Source organism: Artibeus jamaicensis, unplaced genomic scaffold, assembly GCF_021234435.1.
Source record: "Artibeus jamaicensis isolate MK-2021 breed Jamaican fruit bat unplaced genomic scaffold, CSHL_Jam_final scaffold_916, whole genome shotgun sequence".
Lineage (NCBI taxonomy): Eukaryota > Metazoa > Chordata > Mammalia > Chiroptera > Phyllostomidae > Artibeus > Artibeus jamaicensis.
The window spans coordinates 14,226,703-14,249,660 of NW_026522059.1; the positions used below are offsets into that span (position 1 = coordinate 14,226,703).

The following is a 22,958-nucleotide window of genomic DNA, read 5'->3' on the forward strand; positions in this document are numbered from 1 at the left end:
GAGGTCGCCTCATTACCAGATGATAGAGATGAAAATCTGGGGTCCCTATGTATCTTTCTCTGGCATCGCATCTTGGGAGTTTCAGGGCACCTTATTCTAGCCTGAAGAGGTCAGAAGTCTAGAATCTCCATTCCGCCTCTGCTGAGTGGTTGGTCATCTGTATTCTGTGATATTTGAGCAGAACAGTTATTTTATCAACTTGGTCTTGCTAGCCTTCCCCTTTCATGGTCCTTTGACTAGAGGGAACAGGCTTTTGTGTCTTATTTTTGTTCTGTGCCCTATGACATTTTGGGTTGCGGGCTGTTTCAGCTTCAAGTCTGAAATAGAGGACACAAAAAGAAAGCCCAGGGAACTCACCACCGTATCAATCATCTGGTTTTTGTTTTATGTATAATGTTCAGGGTTTTTATTTTTCCCTAGTGGGATGAATTAAGAAATGTATGTCTATTCTATCTTCTCAGAAGCATCCAAAAGGCACTACTTTATATTAAAAAAATAAAGGATGTAAGGAGAATTAGAGTAGATCACCTACAGTAAAGGAAAATATTGTTCCATAAAATCTCCAGTTTATATACACAGATACAGGTGTGTTTGGGCACTGGCTTGAATGAAATCTGTTTCTTATAGTATCATGGTTAAAAATGTTTTAAAGCCACCTGTGCAGCTCACCTGTCTCTCTTACTCTGACACCTGAATGCTGTCTAAAGCTTCATAGCATCTCTAAATGGACCTACCTTCATATTCTCTTCATGAATGAGAAGAGTTAATGTCGTGTGTGCCTTAAAGCCATCCCCCCACCCTACTGGTGCTGAAATATGTAAGTTAAGCATTATTTTAATATCTGCTACATTTAGATGACCTAGTCCAGAGGTCATGAGCAGAAGGGTGCATATTTAACATGGTGGTTACACCTAAGTAGTCTTTGAGGATCCCTCATAACAAACTGTTACCAAGATGAAATCGTCTCTGTAGACACAGAGCCAGAGCGTGCTTCCCGTGGCGTGGCAGAGACAGTGTTCTGACACAGACGCACGTGGCCTAAACATCTGGCCGGGACAGAGTCATGCAGGCCCAGCTCCAGCGGCCACACAATAGCCATCAGCACTGCCATCTGGCAAACTGGCGATGATGACAGAGTGTGGTATTATGGGGTTCAACGCCTCACGGTCACGTTGTTTCTTCCCCTCTCTTCTCGTTGGCATTTGAATCCAATGAATATAGCAAGTCACTTCCATGAATTAAACCAATGTTTGGAGAATGTCTGTTAAGAGTATAGTTTATATGGCCGACGTACGAGACACAGTCTGTGCCCTTCAGGGACTTTATTTCTAGCTAGAAGCAAGCCATGTACATGAAATCGTAAACAGTGCATCTCAATTCTAATAGCTAATTATGGGGTTCGAATATATTTGCTTCTAAGGTCATTCATTCATGTAGCAACATTTATTGGGTGTTTAGTCTTTGCAGGCACGCAAACTGTGGCTGCTCAGCAAAAGGCTGTCAAGTAAATCAGTTTCAGGGCAGCTCCACGGTTCTGTGATTTTCCGTATTTTTGGCGAATTACACAATGAGTCTGGAGGCAACTTTTATTTGCTCTTTTGAAAAAGAGATGTATATTGCTTCTAAGAAGGGAGTGGCAGTAAGTAGGATCGCACCAGGCTCTTCCCAACATACTACTTCTGCTCGTTGTCTAAAAAGGGATTGAGCACTGGCTGTAGGGTGGTCACCTGGGCCAGGCGCTAAGTTTGTAAAACTTAGTAGGGAGTAGTCACTTGCTTCAGGGGATTCCTAGTCATGGGCCAGGCAGTCATGTCACTAAATACTTGCAGTGCATGGTATACACACATATACACAACACAGAACGTATCTTCTAATGAGGAAAAGAGGTTATTGTCAACATTGCTTAGGAGCGTATGTTAGGTACAGTATCATTAAAGCTTCATAGTGGAAAGAAGAGAGCATTTGACATTTCCTGAAAGGTTTTCCATGAAAGGAGGGAAGACTGTCTTCTGTACAACGGTGGGTTCAGTCAAGGCAGAGAAGCACAGATCATCTCAGGAGCTGGGAGCAGCTTCTGCAGAACTGCGGAAACCCTTGGCGCTGGGGCCAGAGCAGCCCCCAGGCTGGTGGGAGTGTTTGCCCAGCGTCTCTGTTCACAGAAAAGCTCAGAATAAAGGAGCCTTCAACTTGAACAAGGCTGCACCCCTTGTTTCACTGCAGGGAGAGTGAGGTGTGGGTGGGGGTTGAAAGGACTGGGAAGCTGGGTGGCTTCTTGGCGAATAAGAGCCCCTTATTCTAGCAGATGAATTCAGCCACGCCAGCACTTCTTATTTCTCTTCTCACATCATCTTGAAGGGAACTTGCTGATAGTCTGCTGCTGAGACCTAAGTCACTCTGAATGGGCTCCCTCAGAGGTCAGGTCCAGGGGCGGGGGGCAGGCTTCCTTCCAGCCATGGCAGAACCCCTTCTCCCCATCAGGCTGGGTTTGTTTTGGAGAATGTGCCCCTCTTGGGGAAACTCTCAAGTAGTCTGTTGAGCTGTCGTTATTAGCTATTAAAAAGAAAAGTCCTGACCAAAAATCACCACTGGATTATTGCTAAACTCTCAAAACTTTGAAGAAAGAAAATATCTTTGGGATTTCTCTTTCTGCTTATAGAGACTATAGGGGGATAAAATGAGAGGGAATAGTGTTTTTAATTGTTTTTATTTTATTGTAGAATATACATACTATGAACTTCATTTGCTTGACCATTGTGAAGTGTACGATGCAGTGGCAGTAAGCACACTCACATTGTCGGGGAACCACACCACCACCCACCCCCAGAACTCTTTCATGGTCCAGAATTGAAGCACTGAGCAATGCCTCCCCTCCCTCTCTCCTCCAGCCCCTGGGAACTACTGGTCTGTTTTCTGTCTCTGTGGCTTTGGCTGCTCTAAGTACTTTATATACCCAAGTTGCCTCATATAATGTGTTAGTCCTTTTGTGACCAGCTTATTTCATCTAGCGTAATGTCTTCAAGGGTCATCCCTATGAGAGCTTATGTCAAAACTTCATTCCTTTCTAAGACTGAGAAGAATATTCCACTGTGTGTTACACATCGCATTTTGTCTATCCATTTATCTCTCATTGGGCATGTGGGTTATTTCCACCTTGTGACTTATTATGAATAATGCCGCTATGAGCATGGCTGTGCAAATATCTAAGTTCCTAATTTGGATTCTTTGGTTAAATGGCTGAATCGAGTGGTAAATTCCATGTTCAGTCTTTTGAAGACTCACCAGATGGTTTTCCACGGAAGCCGCAGCACTTTGTACCCGACCAGCAATGAGCAGTGTTAAATTTCTGAGGAAGGGACGGTGCCTTCAAAATGGCATCTCCAAACAATGTTAAAACCAGTGCCTTTGCAGGGAAACCTTTCCCTGTGAAATTGAAAAGCGATTTGATGAAATCCGTTTTGGTTTTCAACTCTTCCTTTCTAGGTGCTCAGTATCAGCAGCATTAACAGGAGAGGGGCGGCACGTCAGGTGAAGAGCTCAACCAGCCTGGAGTGTCGGTTCAGTGGTTGGAGAAGCGCAGGAGAGGTTGGGAAGGCCAGGCGAACATGCCGACCTGGGGGCCGCAGCGCCCCTTACACTGAGTTAGATAACTTTAGAGAAAACAAAAAAGACATTGTTGAAGATGGGAAGGAGAAAGCCAACTGGGACACCTTTTCCATGATGGGCAGGGAAATGACAGTCCCAGCTTGTAAGAGGTCATTTGAAAGTTGCTTGATATAGAAATATTAGGTGAAATTTCAGGGAAAGCAAAGCAAAGGCTGTCAGAAATGTTTCTGAACAAACAAACCTGAGCAGAGAAACCTAAATCAGCTGCTGGGTTTGCAGGCGAGGATAGAGCAGCTAGGGAGGATTAAAATGTTTGAAGAAGATGGCTACATGTGCAGAAAGTCAAAACACCGTAATCCGCCTCATGTTTATAGATACCTTACATTTTGAATGCTAGGTATTTACTAGCAGAGGAAAGTTTCCTTCTGATTTAGAGGCACAATCATGGACAAAGAAGAATTGCTGGTTGGTTTGGCAGCTGAACGAGTGTTTCTTAAATGTCTATTCTGTGCCAGGTTCTGGACGTGGAGATGAATGAAATGCGGAGTCTGTGTCTAGGAGCTTACGGTGGTGGTGGGCAGGCAGGCAGGTCAATTCGGTAGACATCCTCAATACAGCGAGGAGGTGATGCTTCAGGATACTGTGTGCATTAAGGGAGCACTGCCTGGGGGTTCAGTGACCCCTAGAAGGCTGTCTGAAAAAGAGGTCTGATCTCACATGTGGGCTGATGAGGAGTTTGCCTTCCAAAGGAGGAAGTAGAATTCAGGAGGTAGAATAGAACCTCTTTCTAGGAGGAAGGACATGTTTGTGGGGAGTCTGATTTGTGGGGAGTCGGTGGGGAAGGGGACGGGAAGCTACCAGTAGCTCAATGGTATTGCGAAGCCGTGAATGCCAAGACACAAAGCAGGCAGGGACTGTGCCAGAAAGGAAGATCAAAACTATTTATTTTTTCCTCATTAATATCTACATCCATCCCATATGAATCCCCCATCTCCCTACACCAGCACATTTTTTTTTTAGTAATCATAGTTTTAGTATGTGAAATTGAGGGTTCATTGTAAGTAGGCTGTTCTTTGAGTGTAGGACGCTGATTGATATTAACAGTAGTTAGCTGCATGTTCTCATGGGTTTTGTCTCTTCTTACCACTGCCTGAATCATGTGTTGTGGTTGGTTCTCCAGAATCCATTTGGTTCCTGCCTTGAGTAACAGCAGTGTGGTTTGGGGAACTGACCTTAGGTGAAGGTCAGCAGGTTTAAGGGTAATCCTATCTCTACTGCTAGGGTTTTAGTTCACTGACGGGCAAGTGATTCTCTTTGGCCTAATGAGAAAAGAAGAAAGTTTGGGGAAAAGAATGGCCAACCAAGCTGCTTCAATTGCTGGAGGAGAATCGGAAGCTTGTAGCTCTATGTGCCATGAGGGAACCTAGGCTTTGGGTAAAGGTGACTCGAGGATAGTAGAATGGAGAGATTCAAAAATACTCATCAGAGTCCTTAGTGACCCTTGGAACTGGGAACCGAGCTAACTCTCTGTGCTTTGTTTCAGTATTAGTGGCCTTCCTGTCCCTAAAGCCAATATATTTTCTTCTCATTTAATATATTTTGGGTTTGTTCATCTGAAACTTGAAATCATCTACACCCTAAATGAAATGGAATCTATGTAACCTTCAGCATACAGATGTATGACTCTTTTGTGACAAAGTCTTTGAGCCTCACTTTTCTTATCTGTGAAATGAATATAATTATTTCTCATAATTTTTCATGAAGATTATTTAAGATCCAGCACAAAGCCCAAGGGAGGAGCCATGAACTAATATATGTTGAATACCTACTATGTACTGTAAAACAGGCCAGTCCTTGGTTTTAGGAAGGTTAGGAACTAGAAGAGAAATTTACAGATCATTCCATATAAAATGGTATAAAGCCACATGCGTAGGCCTCATTGTACAGTCGGTTTCAGATTGTTCAGTGTTTGTTGAACACCCGCTGTGCCAGGCATGTGATGGAGCTTGGGATGGGGCTGGGGCTTAAGGGAAGGCTTATCCAAAGAAGTGGTATTTATGCTGAAACCTGAAGGATGAGTGGGAATTAGGTGAAGAATGCAAAAGTGAGAAAGATCATTTCTGGCAAAAAAAAATGTGCAAAGTCCAGGAGATGTGAAAGAACTCTGTGTGCACAAGTGTAATAGAAAAACAATGATAAATAAATAAGTAAATAGTAAATAAATATTTCCTCCAGGTATAGAGGAAAATCACTTACTGTAACAAGTTGTTTCTCCAGAGAAAAAGAAAAGGAAAGAAAGGACTCCATGTGTGTGGTCCAAGTGGAGTGACAGGATTAACAGGGGGGAGATGAGGTGGGAAAGGTAAAAGGGGATGGGTAATACAGGGGGTCTCGGGGTTCAAGGGAGCAGGGCAGCAGGGCTAGAGAACTGGGTGGGTTCCAGCAGCATTTTGGGTGCACAGCTTACTGCATCTGGCGATAGATGGGAGGGACAGGAATCATGGAGAGATTGATGTCACAGATGACTGTTGAGTTTCTGTGTGAGTAAGTGGAGGAGACCGGAAAGGGGACTGTATTTTTCATAAGAAAACCAAGGTTCGGGTTTGAGCATGTTAAGGTTAGGATATCTGTGGCACATGGAAACTGGGGTGTGGAGTGACAGTTTGCTTCTGTCTGAACCTGTGAGTGAGGACTTTCTAGGGCGGAGTCAAAATGGGAGGGTCCCTGGCCTGTTGGTCATATCAGAAGTGAGGGGAATGGGTGGCACCTGTGAAGGAGGGTGTGGCGAGTGGGAGAGAGGGCTCCTTAGCTCACTGTTTCTGGGAAGCCTTCTCTCACCTCTCAGGTGTGAAATATTCACAAGCCTGGGGAAGAGAAAAGGAAACCCTGACCTGGGTGTGGAGCTGAGTAAAGGGAAGAATTTTTTGAGAGTCGTGGAAGTTGGTTGAAGGGGGAGAGTGATGAGAAAGGAGAAGAGTGAAGACCTTGGCCAAGAGGCAGGTGTGTATCAGTGAACTGGAGTCCTGAAGGAGATCAGAGGGGGTTTAAGGTCCTGGCTTTGAATCCTCTGAGGCCAAAGGGAAGGAAATAAGGACAGGAGTTTAATGGTGAAGGGCTAGGGACACAGGGAGGTGAGATCATTTCCTACTAGAAACCTCAAAACACACGTGTCCTGTGTGTGCATACACACAACCCCCCACACACCCCTGGTGGTGGTGCACAGGGTCACCTGGGTGGAATGTGTGGTTCCTACCACATTCACTGCTATTTCTTTGGTAATACTGGGTACATAGGAGGGGCTTGGTAAGGGTTTATTGAATAAACGTGCTCAGGAAATGGGCTTTGTATTTTAGTTGCAGGACTACCCATGTGAGAGGATGTGGAGAGTAAGTAGGAAAAAGCAGAAGCCACAGACTCGGCCCCTTTACACCTTCCACTCTGCTCTTTTTGTCATCCATGTAGCAGTTGTAGCTTTGTTTTTAAAAATGGCCAGTTCTTTTGTCTTTTATTTGCTTATTCTATTGGATGGTGAGTTCTTTGAGGGTAACATCTCCCATATATCCTGCATCCATGTTTCCAGAATCATCGGTTGACATATAATGAGTGCTCAATAGATATTTGCTGAATGGGTGTGGGAGAGTGGGTTTGCCTGAGTGCCGGAAGATTCAGAGGGGACAGAAGGGGCACTTTCCCAATGGAGGCAGAGATGCAGCTAAACTGCAGGGGGTGAGGGAGGGCTGCACCTGGGGGCGGCACTGACGGAGTGGCCTGATTTCATATTCTCACGTGCAGTGTGGTGATTCGTGACTTGCTTAGAGTCAACCATGTAGAGCTCAATTGTTTGTTCCTTCCTCAGCAAGTTCTGGGCCATTGTTACCAGACCACCTCCTAATTTGCTGAAGCCTTGTTTTTACCCACTTAGGCCAGATGAAGTATTGTCCGCCCGGACGCCGTCTTCATATGATTTGTTTCCTGAGTTATATTTTTTTCCTCTTGCCTAGCTCTCCACTGCGGTTTGAATCCACGGGCTATTGACCACCCTGCCCGTGCTGAAGGCATTAAACTGCAAATTGGAGGTGAAGGTGTTGAGTCTCAATCCATTAAAAACAAAAACTTCCAGAAGGTGCTTGACCAGAAAGGAACCCCCAAGCGACTGCAGGCAGAAGCTGAGACGGCAAAGGTAGGTAACAATCCAATGCACTCGGGAGAAGGCGGAGCTGCAGCTTTGCTGTTTTGTGGTCCGGCCACAGAGGAGAACTGATGGTGCTTCCCCAGTTACCGTTGTCTCTTCAGGTTAACGGACACTGCTTCTTGATTATAGGTAATAATAAATGAGGATATCGACTGCTTCCCCTTCGGGGCGAAATCGAAACCCATTTGTGGTCGGTCTCATTGCATGAGGTTCTGAGTACGGTGCAGAGTGGGCTGGAGTGAAGAATGCCTTGAACTTAAGCTGAAAGATTTGTTTGCCAGGCTCACATTGATCATCGTATGATGTTGGGCAAGTCATGTGACTTGCCAAGCCTCAGATTTCTTCATCTATTGAGTGTGTATCATAAAAGCCACCTCCCTCATCAGGTTGAGCAGATGGAATAATACGGTGCATCTGGAAGTATTTTGTAAAAGCATTGGCTGCATGAGTGTTGAGGGGCTTTTGCTGACAAACACTGTTAATAGTGATGATAACTGATGTTTTCTTAAATATATCCGTGTATTCCAGGTATTTTTGAAGGACTCTTGATGTCCTGGCTTATTGTGTCTCTGCAACAGTTTTGTGAGGTAGATGATAGTGAATAGTACATCGGAACCTGCTTAATAAGAGATGCAGTCGTTCTAGTTCACTGGGTGCTTGGTTCTGTTTAGTCTCTAGCCTGAGTGTAGGTGCAAAACACACATCGGTAAACTGGGAGTTGGAGGGTAAGTGATACTTCAGTAAAGCTTTGTAAAAAGCTTTTCTGCAAGGAAGCTGGCACCATGTGGGTTTTTGTGAGAATTAAGTGAAGAGGCTCATGTTGGGGGCACAGTGTTGGAGATACTCATATGTGTTCCCCTGACAAATGGAAACAACTGGTCATCACGTGGTATTTGGTTTCTCCCTTGCGTGTTCTCTGCAGAGAAATTTCCTTGAAATATTTGAGTAAAGGTGTGTGTGGCTTGGAAAGCAAATGTTGCCATCACCCAAGAAAAGCCTTAAGTACAGACTAACCTCCAGGCTATTTTGCATTAGGTCTGACCAGTGTAATAAAGCAAATCATCATCTTTTGACTGGTGGGGGATCTTGCCTTAAATTTGTTTTAAAAAACATGTAAAGTGCAATAAAACAATAAAATGAGTAAAATGAGATGTGCGTGGAGAGTCTTTGCTGTCATCCAGTAACCACTCCCTCCCCCTAAAAAACATCTTCCAAAATCAAATGTGATGCCTTTGTTTTATCTGCAGTGTTGAAAGTTGTGAATAATTAACCTGGTTGCTTCTCTTTTTTCAGTGTAGAGGGTTGAAAACTGATGGCATTACTGTGTGTGTATGCGTGTGTGTGTGCACACACTAGGAGCAGTAGGGAGTAGGGAATGATTGTCAAGGAGACGGTTGCAGGTATTCTGCAGTAGATTCCTTTACCTAAGAGAAGTTGCACCTCATAGGAAATTGGTTGGTGATCCCCGAAGTTTGGTTTGTGAGCCGAGCCAGAAATAAGTGACCCCTGTTTTGACATCTAAACATCGTCAATCTCTGATTCCACACGGGCATCTTGAAAAGACTGACGGGGGGAGAAAGGTCTTAGTCTTCTTTAAGAAGACAGTTTGAGTAGAATCTTTTAAAAATGATGCTTAAAATGTTCAAAATTAGACTGCAGAAAAATCAAGCAAACTATACTTTTTTTGATTTTCGTTCAGATTTAAACATTTCCATATCACCTTTTTTATTTGCAAAACAGATAGGTATTATAAAAAATGTGCTTCAAATCTGATGAGATTTGATTATTTCTGAGTTACCGAGAATAAGAGATACTGTATTAAACCTGAACTTCCATGCGGGCAGCACTCGCCTTTGCCTCTTGGCCACTTCGTACACCCACTCCACCCAGAGTGCAGTTGTCTGTGACAAACATTTCCTCAGGAATCGACCCCATCCTGGAAACCAGATTCATTACAGCTTATCCAGATCATCGACAACAAACCCCTGAACAGATGGGGTTGCCAGGGGATTCTGGGTATTTTCACATCAACATCGTATTTGGGAGTGAACAGACTAGAAGCTGAAAAGCTTCGACAAACTACTGATACAGTCATATTTCCTTGGAGAGCTGGATGGTAGCAGTGGGTGCTGTGGGGACAGAATTGGAAAGAGGTAGCCCGGTGTCATTCCTGCAGACCTGCGCTCTCATGTCCCCTGAGGTTTCTGAACCACAGGCAGTGTGAACCGGTTTTATGCACGGCAGACACATGTACATTTTTTCTTCTGTTGCATTTAGAGGGTTTTTGGAGTTGTGAGTCATCATCTCCTTTTTTGTTGGGTAAATAATTGAATCTCTGGTAACCTGAGATACTCTGAATTTACCTTAAAAAAAAAAACACCAGAAGCCCTCAGGCTAGGGAGGCATGCATTGAAAGCCAGTCAGTGATGGAAGCTGGTACAGCTTTTCTGAAAGATAGTCTGCTAGTGGTTATCAGTGTTTTAAATGTGTGTAATTTTTGAGCCACTATTTTCTCTGTAGGAACTTGTCTTAAGGAAATAGTCATCCAGATGGGCAGGGATGGCTGCAGGAGAGTGGTCCCTCTAGCACTTTGTCTGATATGAAAGCACTGGAAACAGCCGAAATGACATTCGTGGGGCACTGGCCAAAGGAACAGTGTGCGTTCATGCAATGGAAAAGACGTTTTTCTTTATACAGTAAAGAATACCTACGTGTATTTATCCTAGTCCATTTGAGCTTCTGTAACAAAACACTTTGACTGGATGGCTTGTAAACTGTAAAAATTTATTTCTCACAATAGTGGAGATTGGAAAGTTCAAGACCAAGGTGCTGCCTGATTCAGTGTCTGATGAGGCCCACATCCTGGTTAATAGGTGGCTGCTGCCTCACCGTGTCTTCACAAGGTGGAGAAGGACATGGAGGTCTCTTTTGTAAGGGCACAAATCCCATTTGCGGGGGCTCCACCCACATTTCCTAAGCACCTACCAAAGGTCTCGCCTCCTGACACCCACCCTCACATGGGTGGTTGGGTTTCCACGAGAACTGTAGAGGAAGATAGACATTCAGTCTATAAGAGTATGCATGTGGGAACATGAGTGTGACGATGTTTCAAAGTCAGCAGGGGAAGAGAAGGTCAGGTTACTGCTCAGCATGTCTAGCACGTCCCCATTTCCATAAAAGTGTCCTTCACTGAAGAAGGGTGTCACTGGGTCTGGAAGAGCGTACCCCACAATTTGAGCAGCCCTTGGTATCTGGAGTTGAGATTACGGAGAAGACTTTGTCCACTTCAGTTCTGTTTGATTTTTTTTTAAGTATGCATTCTTGTATTTATTTTCAAGCCTTTTACAGATTGTCCTCTATTAACATTAGTAGCTCAACTGTGACTCTTTGGTGAGTTGTGTTCTGCCTTTTCAGGCGCCGTGTTTCCTTCCACGGCTTCTGATTCTTGCTGGTCAATTATTTGCCAAGGGGGAGTTATCTCGGGGAGTGTGCGTGGTCATGGAAGCCATTCGATAAGGTGGGGCTTTTGTTTGTTTCTGTTTCCCGTTGAAGTGAGCACTGAGGAGGTGCTTCATGCTTATCTCCTCCTGGGTCTTTTGGGATCTAATACCTTTGACCAGGTGTTACATTATGTTTCAGTTTGACACTCTGGCTACTGACTGACTCAGCCAATCCAGTCCTCTCACTTGCACTTCCCTGGTTGTGGGCTTCACCCAGGGAACCTGTGTCTAGCTCCCTGTCATGCCTGCGGGCTCCGACACCGAGTGTAGCCACATGGGGCTTTGAAACCACTCGGTCCCCCTGCATGTCAGCTGTCCCAGCTCTCGAATGGGCGCAGTGAGCTGGTGCCGCCTCCCCACTGCCATTTCCTGACACCTAGAGGTTTCTCTTCCTTGATCTTAAGCTTGGTGTTATATAAGTTTAAAATTTTACTTTCTAGGATCTTGAACTTTCTAGAGCTTCAGGGTGGGTTTGTAGCATGAACTTAACCTATTATCTTGATCCTGAAATTTCTATTTCTTTCTATATTTAAAAAATATATCACCTCTCTCTACTTATATCGGGTGGGGTACAATACATTTACAGTTGCTTGTATGGAAAATAATACAATGATTAATAATAATACAAGAGTAAACTCTGTTTTGCGTATTCACAACTGTAAACCTACTTTTGCCCCACCCTATGTTTCCATTCTGGGAAAAATCATCCTTTTCACTTCTCCCTTTGAATGTAATTTTGGGACCCTCGGCCCCAATTCTTCAAAAGACTAGAACCCTAATTACAGCAGGAGGTTGTCTGGGCCACAAGTTGCCTCCAGCTCATACAGACCAAAGGCAAAGCAATGGAGAACCAAGCTCACTTTTAAGCCTTATTAGTGGGCAGTCTACTTGAAAAAATAAAACAGATCCAGTTGAAATGTTGATCTGAAAAAGATATTTACCAATGGGGGTCCAGAAAGCTTATGAACACTGGGAATCCAGGAAGTGTGGTGCCATTTTACAAGTTCAAGAGGTAAAACTATGGTAACATAGCTTTACAGGTAGGTACAAGGCAAGAGGGATAGGAGGTAGAGCACCTTCATCTCTTTGGGATGCAGAGAAGTTATTAAGCTGCACATTTTTTTGCCCGCTCACCCACGCAGGGGCACGTACAAGTGCACCAGGTGAGAGCCAAGGTAGGAATGAGTTTCCCTGACACAGAGGAGGCACAGCCTCTGTTCCCTGCCAGTCTCTTTCTGTCATTGTACTCACGGAGGCCTAAGGCCAACTCAGCAGCTCCTGGAGACCAGGTGGAGTTCCATGTAGCAGTTTCCAAACAAACAGCCTGATGACAGACAGGTTGTTGTTCCTGGAAGGGCCCAGGCCTGAGGTTAATTAACCCTTTCCTCACAGGACTGTAGGGATGGGGCTTCTAGAGAGGGTATTCCGGTAGAGGTAGAGCTTGATATGGGTTGTGAAGTGCAGGTAAAATTCAAATGCACAGCACTAAGAATGGAAGGTGCCCTTAGCTATGAAGTCTAGGTGCCCTGAGCCAAGGTGTGGCAGAGACATCCTCAGGTGTATCCTCAGAGTCAAGGTGTGTATTGTAGAAACAGGTTGAAGTAGTGTGTCGGGGTCAAGTTGTATGGGACATGAAAACGAGAATGGGGGGCATGGATTTCTTTTCTACCTGTGCTGTCCACTATGGCAGCTAACAGCCATCTGTGGCTTTTTCATGTTATTGAAATAGAATAAAATGAATAAATGAATATTTTTGGTCATCAGTTGCCACTTGTGTCTCGGGGCTACTGTTTCAGACAGCAGAGACATAGAACATCACAGAAAGTTCTGGACAGTGCTGCTCTGATCTGTGGGAAGCCATTGAAGTTCTCTGGTAAAGGAGCAGAATGAAAAAGGGAAAATGGCGTTGCGCTAACATTCTCCCCGACCCTTGTCCTTGGGCCTTGGAGGACATGTGCTTCAGTCACAAGAAAAATGTCAAAGTAACAGTTTGCTCTACAGGTGATATTTCTAAATGCTCTAGTGATTGGAATTTGAGTTTCCGTGACAACCTGGAGGGTGGAGTTAAGATCAGCCTATCAGCAGGAGGTATCTTGGCTGGTCCGCATCTTGGAATCCTGGGATGTCTCCTTACAAGTGGCCTAAAGACAGTATTGGGAAATTAAATCTCAGCTTCTAGGTTTGATTTCCTAGGTGATCATAAGAAAACTTACCCTTTCTATGTTTTTAATCTGTAAAAGAAAGTATTCATGTGGTTAAAATTCTTTTTGTTTCCTCCTTTTGAACAATTCCAGAGCCCGTAAAATGGTGAGCCAGAGTGATAATCAAAAGGCCTGAGTGTGGCTTTTGCCTGTCCTGTGTACATGAATGACTGCCCCACACCTTTCATTTATAAAATTTGTATCCCCATTTTCCAGCCAAGAAAACAAAGAATTTAAATGACTTGCTTAGGTTCTGGCCAACAACCAGAGGAAGACGGATGTAAACTTGGAGTCTAAGTCTAATGACTCTAAATCCAGGGTTTGCTTGTTTTTTTTAATTCCCTTAACCTTAAATGTACAAATGATTTATTTATTTGAAAAGAAAGTGTAATCTGTTCTACTGAAAACCTGGCCAACAAGGCAGAAGAAGAGGCTAGAACGCTGTGTGTAGTCTTTCTTCCTCAGAGAGAAACACAGAAAATCTTGATTGCTGTATTATATAACGGCAAAGCAGTGCCAACATCTAAAACAGTGAATAATTGTCTGCGTTTGGCTTTGGGATGCATCATGAGAATCTTTGGCAGCAGATAGCCTTTTCTCATTAGGCTAATATTAGATTTAGTTTGTATTCATTTGGCACAGAGTTAAAGGAGCTGGCCTGGAACCTGGTGCTGGAGGCAGAAGGAGGAGCAAGCCCGGTGCCGTGGATGAGCCACAGGTGGATAAAGGGGAGCTGACCGGAGGGCAGCTGGTCGACGTTCGTGACAATGAGCAGGAAGCATTCATCTGGGAGTCAAATGGAAAGCTAAAAGAATTTAGACTTGGGTTAAAAGAGGAAGGCTGGATTGTACTTAACGTTGATCAAATTACATTGCTCAGCTGCCTCGGAGAAGGTCTGTGGCAATTTGGGGAGAGAATGATCTAATTCTTGGCTATCTGTTGCTTGGCTGGGGGAGCAAGTATCTCTCCAAAAAGAGCTGCCAACCCAATATATTGTCACCAAGGATATGAAAGGACATAATGCACAAGAATCACAATGAACGCACACTTTGTTAAGAACTGTCAGGAGGCTCAGGACAAGTGAGACCAGGCAGAATGACGTCACGCTATGTCATTCCAGGCCCCAGCACACACACTGGACACTTGGAAAGATCTCAGGAAAACAACAGCAAACCCAGATTTGAAAGGTAAGCGCTTATTACTAAAGAGTTGAGCTCTGAAAAGTGTTGCAATAAATAGGGTGTTACTTGAGCCCTAGTTTGGCGGTATCATCCATGAAGAAAGGAACCTCGGGATTCTTCTGACCCCATTTATAGTGCAGAGAAGGGAACTGAGACGAAGATGAGATTACAGGGCTTCTCTAAGGTCTCTCTGAGGCCAGCAGTGACCCAGGCAAACGTAGAGCCTAGTTTGTCTAACCCGTGGCCAGGGCTTTCTGCTCTGTGGTGCTGCCACACCCACATGAAACAACCGGTGCCAGGGGCCAGTGGTCTCGAGTTACTTCTCCCGTGTACGAAGACTGCAGCGCATGCCATTTGAGGGTGCAGACTGGAAGGAGGTGTTTAAGGAGCAGGAGCCCCTCAGAGTGGGTTGATTAGAGCCCAGTCACAATTCCATTAAGAGTTTTGACACAGCCAAGATAGGCCTCTGGAGAAAAGGGCATGTGGGCCCCAGGGACGGCTGGTCTGGTAGCACTCCGCCCAAATGCTTTTCCAGCCTGCAACTCTGAAGATCAATATGGAGCCCTTCCAACCATGTGGCAGCAGTTAGAGAGCCATCACACTCAGAGTGGTTGGAGATATTTCTGGATCGCGTGCATCTATATAAAGGCACGCACATCTCAGCTTGTACCTGAGAAAGGGACAAACACGACAGCAGTGGGCTTTTTCTGTAGTTGTGATGCAAAGATGCTCAGTCCTCAATGAGTGACATTGAAGGTACCTAAGAGTGTTGGTCAGCCCAGGCGAGTGAAGGGCTTGGGAAGCAGATAAAGCCAGCACTTTGAGGCAGAGTAAGGTCAACAGCCCAGGGTGGTGGAAGAAAGTGGGGTTTGGCCGTAGTCAGAGGGCTGATGACTGTCCCTGGGGAGGGCATCGTAGTTAAACAAACACAAATGTCCAAACAGACAGCTTACCCTCCCTGTCTCCATGCATATGTGCTAAAAGATCTTCATAAAATGTGTGTTATTTAGTAAGGTTTTCACACGTTTATCTTGCTTTTCCCCAATATCCTACCTGACACTTGCTGTTGAACTGTGACTACTTGGACTCGGGGACCATTTAGAACAGGGACTTTGCAAAGATTTCCTGAGAAGAGGCAGAGGGTAAATGGCTCTGCATGGTGGGTGTGACTGTTGCCATGTGACCTTGAGGAAGTGGATGCATTTCACAGAAGTAATAAGTAGTGAATCTGTGGTTTAGATGCTGTGTGTGCCTTCGCCGCTCCATGTCACCTCGGCTGTGCCTCAGCTGATGGGGGGATGCTGCGCACCCCAATGTTATGGAGCATTGGGGGAAGAGGAGTGGGTGGTAGAAGGGGTAACTTCAAATCGTTGTAAAGGGATGTCCTGCTTTCATACACAAATGTCCACAGCTGATGTTCTATTGGGATATAAGTTGCCAAATGTTTTTATTATAAAGGAAAAACAATTCCATGGTAATAAGTAATAAATTGTTTGCAATTGTCCTGCTATCACTCATCTATCAAGAGATTTAGTAGTAATAATTGAATTAGAAAAAGAATAGTCCATCAGGCAAAAAGTGTGCAAATGGTAACTCTTGTTTTGGTGGGTTATTCATCAGTACGTCGGGTCAGTTCATTCTACTCTGCACAGATTCCGGAACCTGGACAAGTCTCACCTCCTTTACCGTCACCATGTGGGCCTCCTCCCGTGACCTCATCAATAGCCTCTTACCTGGTTTCCACGTATCTCTCCTCCTGCTGTGATCCATCCTCCACACAACAGTCTTCAATCAGAGGATGCTACTCACCTGCTGGGCATCCTTGATGTCTTTTTGTAGCACTTAAAGCGAAAACCCAGACTTGGTATCATGACAGTTATAACCTAGGACATTCGGGCCCCGCTTGCCTTCCCAACCTCACCTCATCCCAGGCTCTTTTCTCATTGTCTGAGCTCCAGACATACTTGCCTCTCTGTTTTTTTAATACACCAAGGTCATTCTCTCTTGAGAGCATTGGTACTTGACACCCCTTCTGCCCATAATGTTTTCCCCTTCAATCATCGCATGGCTGGCTCCTTGTCATTCGGGTCCCATTTCAAAGGTGCCTCTCCAGAGAGGCCTGATCACCCTCACTAAGTTAGTCTCCTGGACATGCTCTCCGACATCATAGAATTTCTTCCTCTCTGAAACCATTCTATTTATTTTTTTCTCTGCACTGGAATTTAAACTTCTTGAGAACAGTTCTTGTCTGTCTTGTTCCCTGCTATAACATCAGTGCCTGCTACAGTGTCCAGCACAGAGTGAAGAATACATTCTTGGATAGATGAATGAGTGAATGAATGAAGTCGGTTGATGTGACACAGAAGTCCCTTACCTCTGGATCTTCCTCATTTCTGCCCCATGGTTGGTTATTTCATTATCTTCCGCTTCTCCCCAAGTAAGCAGAAAGATCGATCTTACTAGGCCCTATAAGAGTTGACCATGTCAGCGGAGTGCTGTTCTAGCTTGTGGGTGTGCGTGGGACATTGTCCACGGGGTGAGCAAGGGATCCTTCCACAGCCACTCGATTACCCTCCATCCTCGAAACATCTCGGTTGTCCCTAAGACTGGAAAACATTTGCAGTCTGTGGCAGGCATTTCAAACTTCACTTAAAGAGTCTCCAGGGTTCAGATCAGAACCCATTGATCTCTCTGGTGCCTCCAGGCTTGGCCAAGATTTCAAATGGTAAGGTCCCTTCACTCCCACCCTGAGCTCGCTTCATGGTCCCCAGTGTAAGCATCAGCAGATTCCCAGGATCACACATCTCTTTGAAGTTAAAACTTGAAGGAAATGGAAAGCAGCGGCTTCTTCTTAAATGATTAGGAACTTTTGATTTGAAAATCAAACCACCCGTTACCAAGCAACACCTGAGACATTATTTCCAGGACTCTAGGAATCAGAAATAGTTTTCAAATGTTGTTTTCACACATTACCTTAGATATATACTATCATAGCTTAGGATGCTATAGCAAAATACCATAAACTGGGTGGCTTAAGCAATAAACATATAGTTCACATGATTCTAGAGGCTGAGAAGCTCAAGGTCAAGGTTCCAACCAGTTTGGTTCCCAGTAAGGGCCCTCTTCCTACAGTTATCACCTGCTGGCTGTGTCCTCATATAGTGGTGAGAGTGTGAGCGTTGGTCTGTCTTCCTCACCTAACGAGGACACTAATTACTTCATGGAGACCCCACCCTCATGACTTGATTTGACACTAATTGTTTCCCAAAGGCCCCACCTCCAAATACCGTCACATTGGGGATTAGGCCTTCAACATATGGATTTGTGGGGGCACACATAGTCATAAGATATACCAGCATGTGTTTTGGCCAAACAGCTGAGTGTTAAATCACTGTTAGTCTGAAGTTCAAGATCACCATCGTATACCGAATGTCTGTTCTACAAGAATACACCTGTGATACTGAGCGCTTCTTTATTATGACTTAATTAAAATTATACCAAGCAGATTTTTTAACGACATTATACTTCAGTGGTAATCATTTCTCCAAGCTGTCAGTTCCTGTGGGCTTTATATTGCACATTTACAATGTTCAAAATATGCTCTTTCAGCTGAGGTCAATGAAGGCGCAACAGATGTTTTTTGTCAAACTCCACTACTGCAGGGTCATGCTAATCATGATATTTCACAGTTATTAACCTTTCTGTCTCTCTAATAATAACTGACTAAAATTAAGACTTCAACTCTTGGACTTGCCATCTTGGCTCCAAAGTCATGATTCAGTTTTATTGAAACAGCCCCATAAGTTAAAGGCTTGGACTGTACTTAAAGAAGACACTTTTTAAAAATTCTCAAAAATCAAGCTGAATTTTGTTGCTATCACCCATGATTTCCTTTTTTAAAGCAATGCCCTCACAATATTTATTGTAATACAGGATTCTCCATTCAGCCAGAACGACCTGGTTTAGTGTGCAAGTCAGCTCATGGCTGCCGGAACTCCTCTAATCACCCTCCATTTTCCTCAAATTAAAGGCCAAAGTCCTTCCAGTGCCCCTCCAGGTTCTGCATGGCCTGTCCCCTAGCAAGTCACTGGTGTCCTCTACCACAGTCTTACGTGCTCAGGCTGCTCCTGGATCAAACCAGGAATCTTCCCACCTCAGGGCCTTTGCACTGGCTGCTCCCTTTGCCCACAGGTCCCTTTCCCCAGATTGGGCAAGATGTGCCCATCCCTTCAAATGTTTGCTCCACTGAGGAAGAGCAAGCATTATGTGGGCTATTCTGTTTAAATAATATCTTCCCCAATGACTCTGATCTTCTGGCTCCTTTCTGTTATTTCTTACCCCCCATCCCGGCCCCTCCAAAAAAATAGCACTTTCTAACAGTCTATCAACCTGTTTTGTTCAGTGATGTATCCTTAAGACAAACCATGTCTGGTACCTTGTAGGGGCTCAACTCGTTTAAGTGAATTCTTGTAATAATCAGTGCACATTTCATCTTCACCTGGCCAGTGGACTTATTACATAAAGCAAACCAGGAGAATTTCACTCTCTAAGTTACATCTAGAATGCTTGCTTTTCTTGGAAAGGAAATTTTTATATAGCAACAGTAAATGCTAAGAACATCGCTATTTGTGTTACTAATAGTTCTGCGATGATCAGGTAAGTAAATAATCTGTTTGCCCAATCATTAATTGCATACAACTTCAAGGTTGCCAAAAATATGGCCGGAATGGCATTTAGCTACTTGGTCTGCCAAACATTAGGGCTGAAGCCAAATCCTAATAGCACATTTTTGGCCAAATGCCATTAACCAAAGCTGAACTTCAGTGCCTCCTTGTTCTTTCTATAATTGCTCAGTTTAGTTCTAAATGTTCACATGTCTAACTTGCACACTGTGTAATCTGTTTTTTGGGGAAATATGATACTAACCTTTTTTCATATTGTAGTAAATAGACAAAGAACGGTTAACCCTATATATGTCCTGATGACAGAGGGGCCAAGAACAGACTAGAGCTGTAATGGAAGGAAGAAAGGGAAGCGTGAAAGCTTGCATTTTTAAATAAAGCACAACGTTTTTATAGATAGGTTAGTTCACTATTTTGATTTATCTTCAAATGACATAGTAAAGAGCTTGGCTCCTCCACTCACTAGCTACACCACCTGGTGCTAATTTCTTGACTTCTCTCTGCCTTAGCATCTTTCTCTGTCTGGTAGGAAATAAATGAATGACTTGTCTGCTTCACTGGATGTTGTTATGATTGTTGGAGTACATATATATGAAGTGCTTAAAACAGCTCCTGGCATAGTCTAAGCACAATGTAAGTCTGCTACTATGGTTATCCTTAATGAATATCATCATTATCCTCAGAAAACACTTTGGGGTTTTTGTTTGTTTGTTTGTTTCCTTAGCTGAGATTTCAGACTGGCTCTCCGCAGCCACATTGGGTCTGCCAACAAGTTTTGTTTGCCCAACAGAAACTCCAAGTCTAAATTATTCTTCCACAGTGGAAAAACCCCTGAAACTCCTCATTTAAAAGCTCCAGATTTCCTACTTCTCTTGAAAAACTAAAAGTCTGGAAATGATAAACCTAAATTCATACCAACTGGCATCGTCAGCAGCTGCCCCTTGTAGATGAGTGGTGGTCTTTTCTGTTTGGTGCTGGCCTGCGCTGGCAGGCGCTCTGACTTCCACAGACACGTCAGTGCGTGCCACTTGGTGTACAGGGCCCTGGCCCAGTGTCGGTGCTACGGTTAACCCTCTTCTACTGCACAGCGGTGGCTCTTGTCTCTCTAACAATGCACATGCCTCTCTACATTCCAAGTGCCTATTGACCTTTCTCTGGTGGTACTGTACTGAGCAGGACAGAAGGGGAAGCTGCATCTCAAACATGGATTCTGATGCAAATTATATATTTGGAAGGAAATCAACTGAGGCTTGAGAAACTGAGACAGAACATAAAATAAAACCTGAATGTTCACGATGCAGCCACGCCGAACGGTGAGCACAAGAACACCACAGCAGGAACCTGGGTCAGCTTGTGCGGAGACGCTGCAGGAGGGAGACCACATCTTGCGCAGGCACAGAAAGACCAACGCGGCAGGTTTAGAAATGGCTGGCGATGATGCTGGAGAGACCTGTGGCTTTGTCTGAATTTTATTCTTAGTGCAATAGAAAATGAATGAATGGTTTCAGATGAGGGAGGGACTTACAAAGGGAAGAGTCCCACTGGTCTCAGAGAGGGGATTAGAAGCTAATGAGAGTAGAAAGGGGAGACTGGGTAGTGACTTGGAGTGTATAGGGTTGAGAGCTTGGGCCAACCCGGTGGGGTTAATAGAAATGGAGGGAGGTGGGGTGGCACATTTGAAGTTTTTCTGAAGATAAAATGGATAAGACATGATTAGGTGTAACCTGTGATGCAAAGGGAAGAATCAAGGTATCACTCCTAAGTTTCCAGTTTAAGCAGTTACATGCATGCTGGTGTTCTTCAATGACATGGGGGAAACTGGCAAGGATGGGGGTTCATAGGGGAAGCTTTGGAGCAAAATCAGATGCTTATGTTAATTTTTATGGTTTTCGAGTTCCACTCAGGAGATTTCAAGCAGGCCACAAAATGTGTGAATCTGGGTTTTCAAGGGAGGTCTCGTCTGTAGCTATAGATTAGAGGTCACCCCTGTCACACTATGAGGGGGCGTGTGGGGGCACATGTGTAAAACAAGGAATTTTCCATTGGCCCTCACCTCTGGGTGATGGTATCCCCCTGCTTTTCCTGCCTGTGTTGCTGCTCCTTTGATTTTTTTTCACCCTTGTCTTCATTGGACTGTGATAAGCTTGAAGGATAGACTTCAGTCTGGAGGGCACTGGCCCAGCATGCAAGCACTTAGGAAAAGTACATCCTAATTTTTTTCTTGTCAGCCTAAGTTTTGACATCTCCTCTCCTAACCGTGCTCACCTGCTGTTAACAGTTTTGTACGTCGAGTGAAAAGAGACCAGCGCATTCCATGGACAGTCAGAAAAGGAGAAGAGTAGGGCTGTGGGGTGAGCAGCTGACACAGTGTTTGGAATTTAAGGCTCAGTAACTCTTTGTAGGGATGTGAGGACGTGTTCGCTTCTCACCAGTGCCCTCATGGGAGGCGTCACGTGTGTTCGCTCCCTTCTTCTGGGCTCACAGACAGACGCGTGCACTTCCCAGTCTCTCAGAATGACTAGCTCTAGACAATGGCCTGTGCCAGAAAGTGACATGCTACACCAGCGGCCACGGGCAACAAAAGCCCGGGCGCAGCCTTCCAGCCCCTCTCCTTCTGGGGCGTGGGGTGGCCACAGGTTCAGGTGGCAGTGCACGGAGTCAGAGGCACTGGTGTCACCAAGTCACCACATGGGGGATGGCTGCCCAGGGGCTGGCTGAGCACAGACTTTTAGAAGTAAGAGAAAACTTTTAGCTTTTGTTTTTTAACTGATTTTGATTTTCTGTTGTTAAAATTTTTTGAAGATTTTATTTATTTTAAGAGAGAGAGAGGGAGAATGAGCAGGAGAGAAACACTGATATGTGAGTGAAACAGCAGTCAGTTGCCTCTCACTCCCCCAACTCGGGGCTGATCTCGCAACCTGGGCATGTGCCCGGACAGAGAATTGAAATGGTGACGTTTGGGTTTGCGGGACGATGCCCAGCCAACTGAGCCACACCAGCCAGGGCTGTTGTTAAGATTTTTAGGGATGGTTGTTACTTCAGCCTAAGCCTAACCTAACCAGATTATTCCAAGCAGTATCTGGAAACGATACAATGATGCTCGCTCAGTAGCTAAGCAAACAAACAAACAAAACAAAACTCACAGACAACAGTATGATGATTACCAAAGGGATAGGGGAATGGGGGGGGTACGAGAGGGTGAGTAGGGGATAAATGGTGGGGGAAGGAGACTTGACTTGGGCAGGTGAACACACAGTACAATATACAGATGAATTATTATAGAATTGTACACCTGAAACCCATAAAGTTCTATTAACCAATATCACCCCAAAAATTCAATTAAAAAGCTTAAGCTGCTGATAGGCATCTTGCTGAAACTCAGTCCATGTGCAAAAAAAAAGAAATAGGTTTGCTGAACTATCACTCCAAAGTCAGTATTGATTGTGACCGTGTTTCTAACAGCTGTAGGCCATCAGAGCTCTTTTCGCTCTGACCTGCGGCACTAGCATCGCTGTTTGAGGATTGCAAACCTTCCTCCTGGGCCTCAGTGCTTGTTACCAGTGTCAGGACATTGTGGGGCACGCATCTCCCTCGTGCCT

At 44.6% G+C, this 22,958-nt stretch overlaps 1 protein-coding gene across 3 annotated transcripts in view; it reads left to right on the forward strand.

The window, feature by feature from the left end:
• The window catches only part of SAMD12 (sterile alpha motif domain containing 12), a 326,783-nt gene that overhangs the window by 27,134 nt on the left and 276,691 nt on the right, over window positions 1-22,958 (forward strand). For all 3 annotated transcript variants that reach the window (XM_037148787.2, XM_037148788.2, XM_037148786.2), the window contains exon 2: window positions 7,605-7,783. In XM_037148787.2, the coding sequence (XP_037004682.2) occupies window positions 7,605-7,783 (179 nt within the window). The remainder of the gene's footprint in view (window positions 1-7,604; window positions 7,784-22,958) is intronic.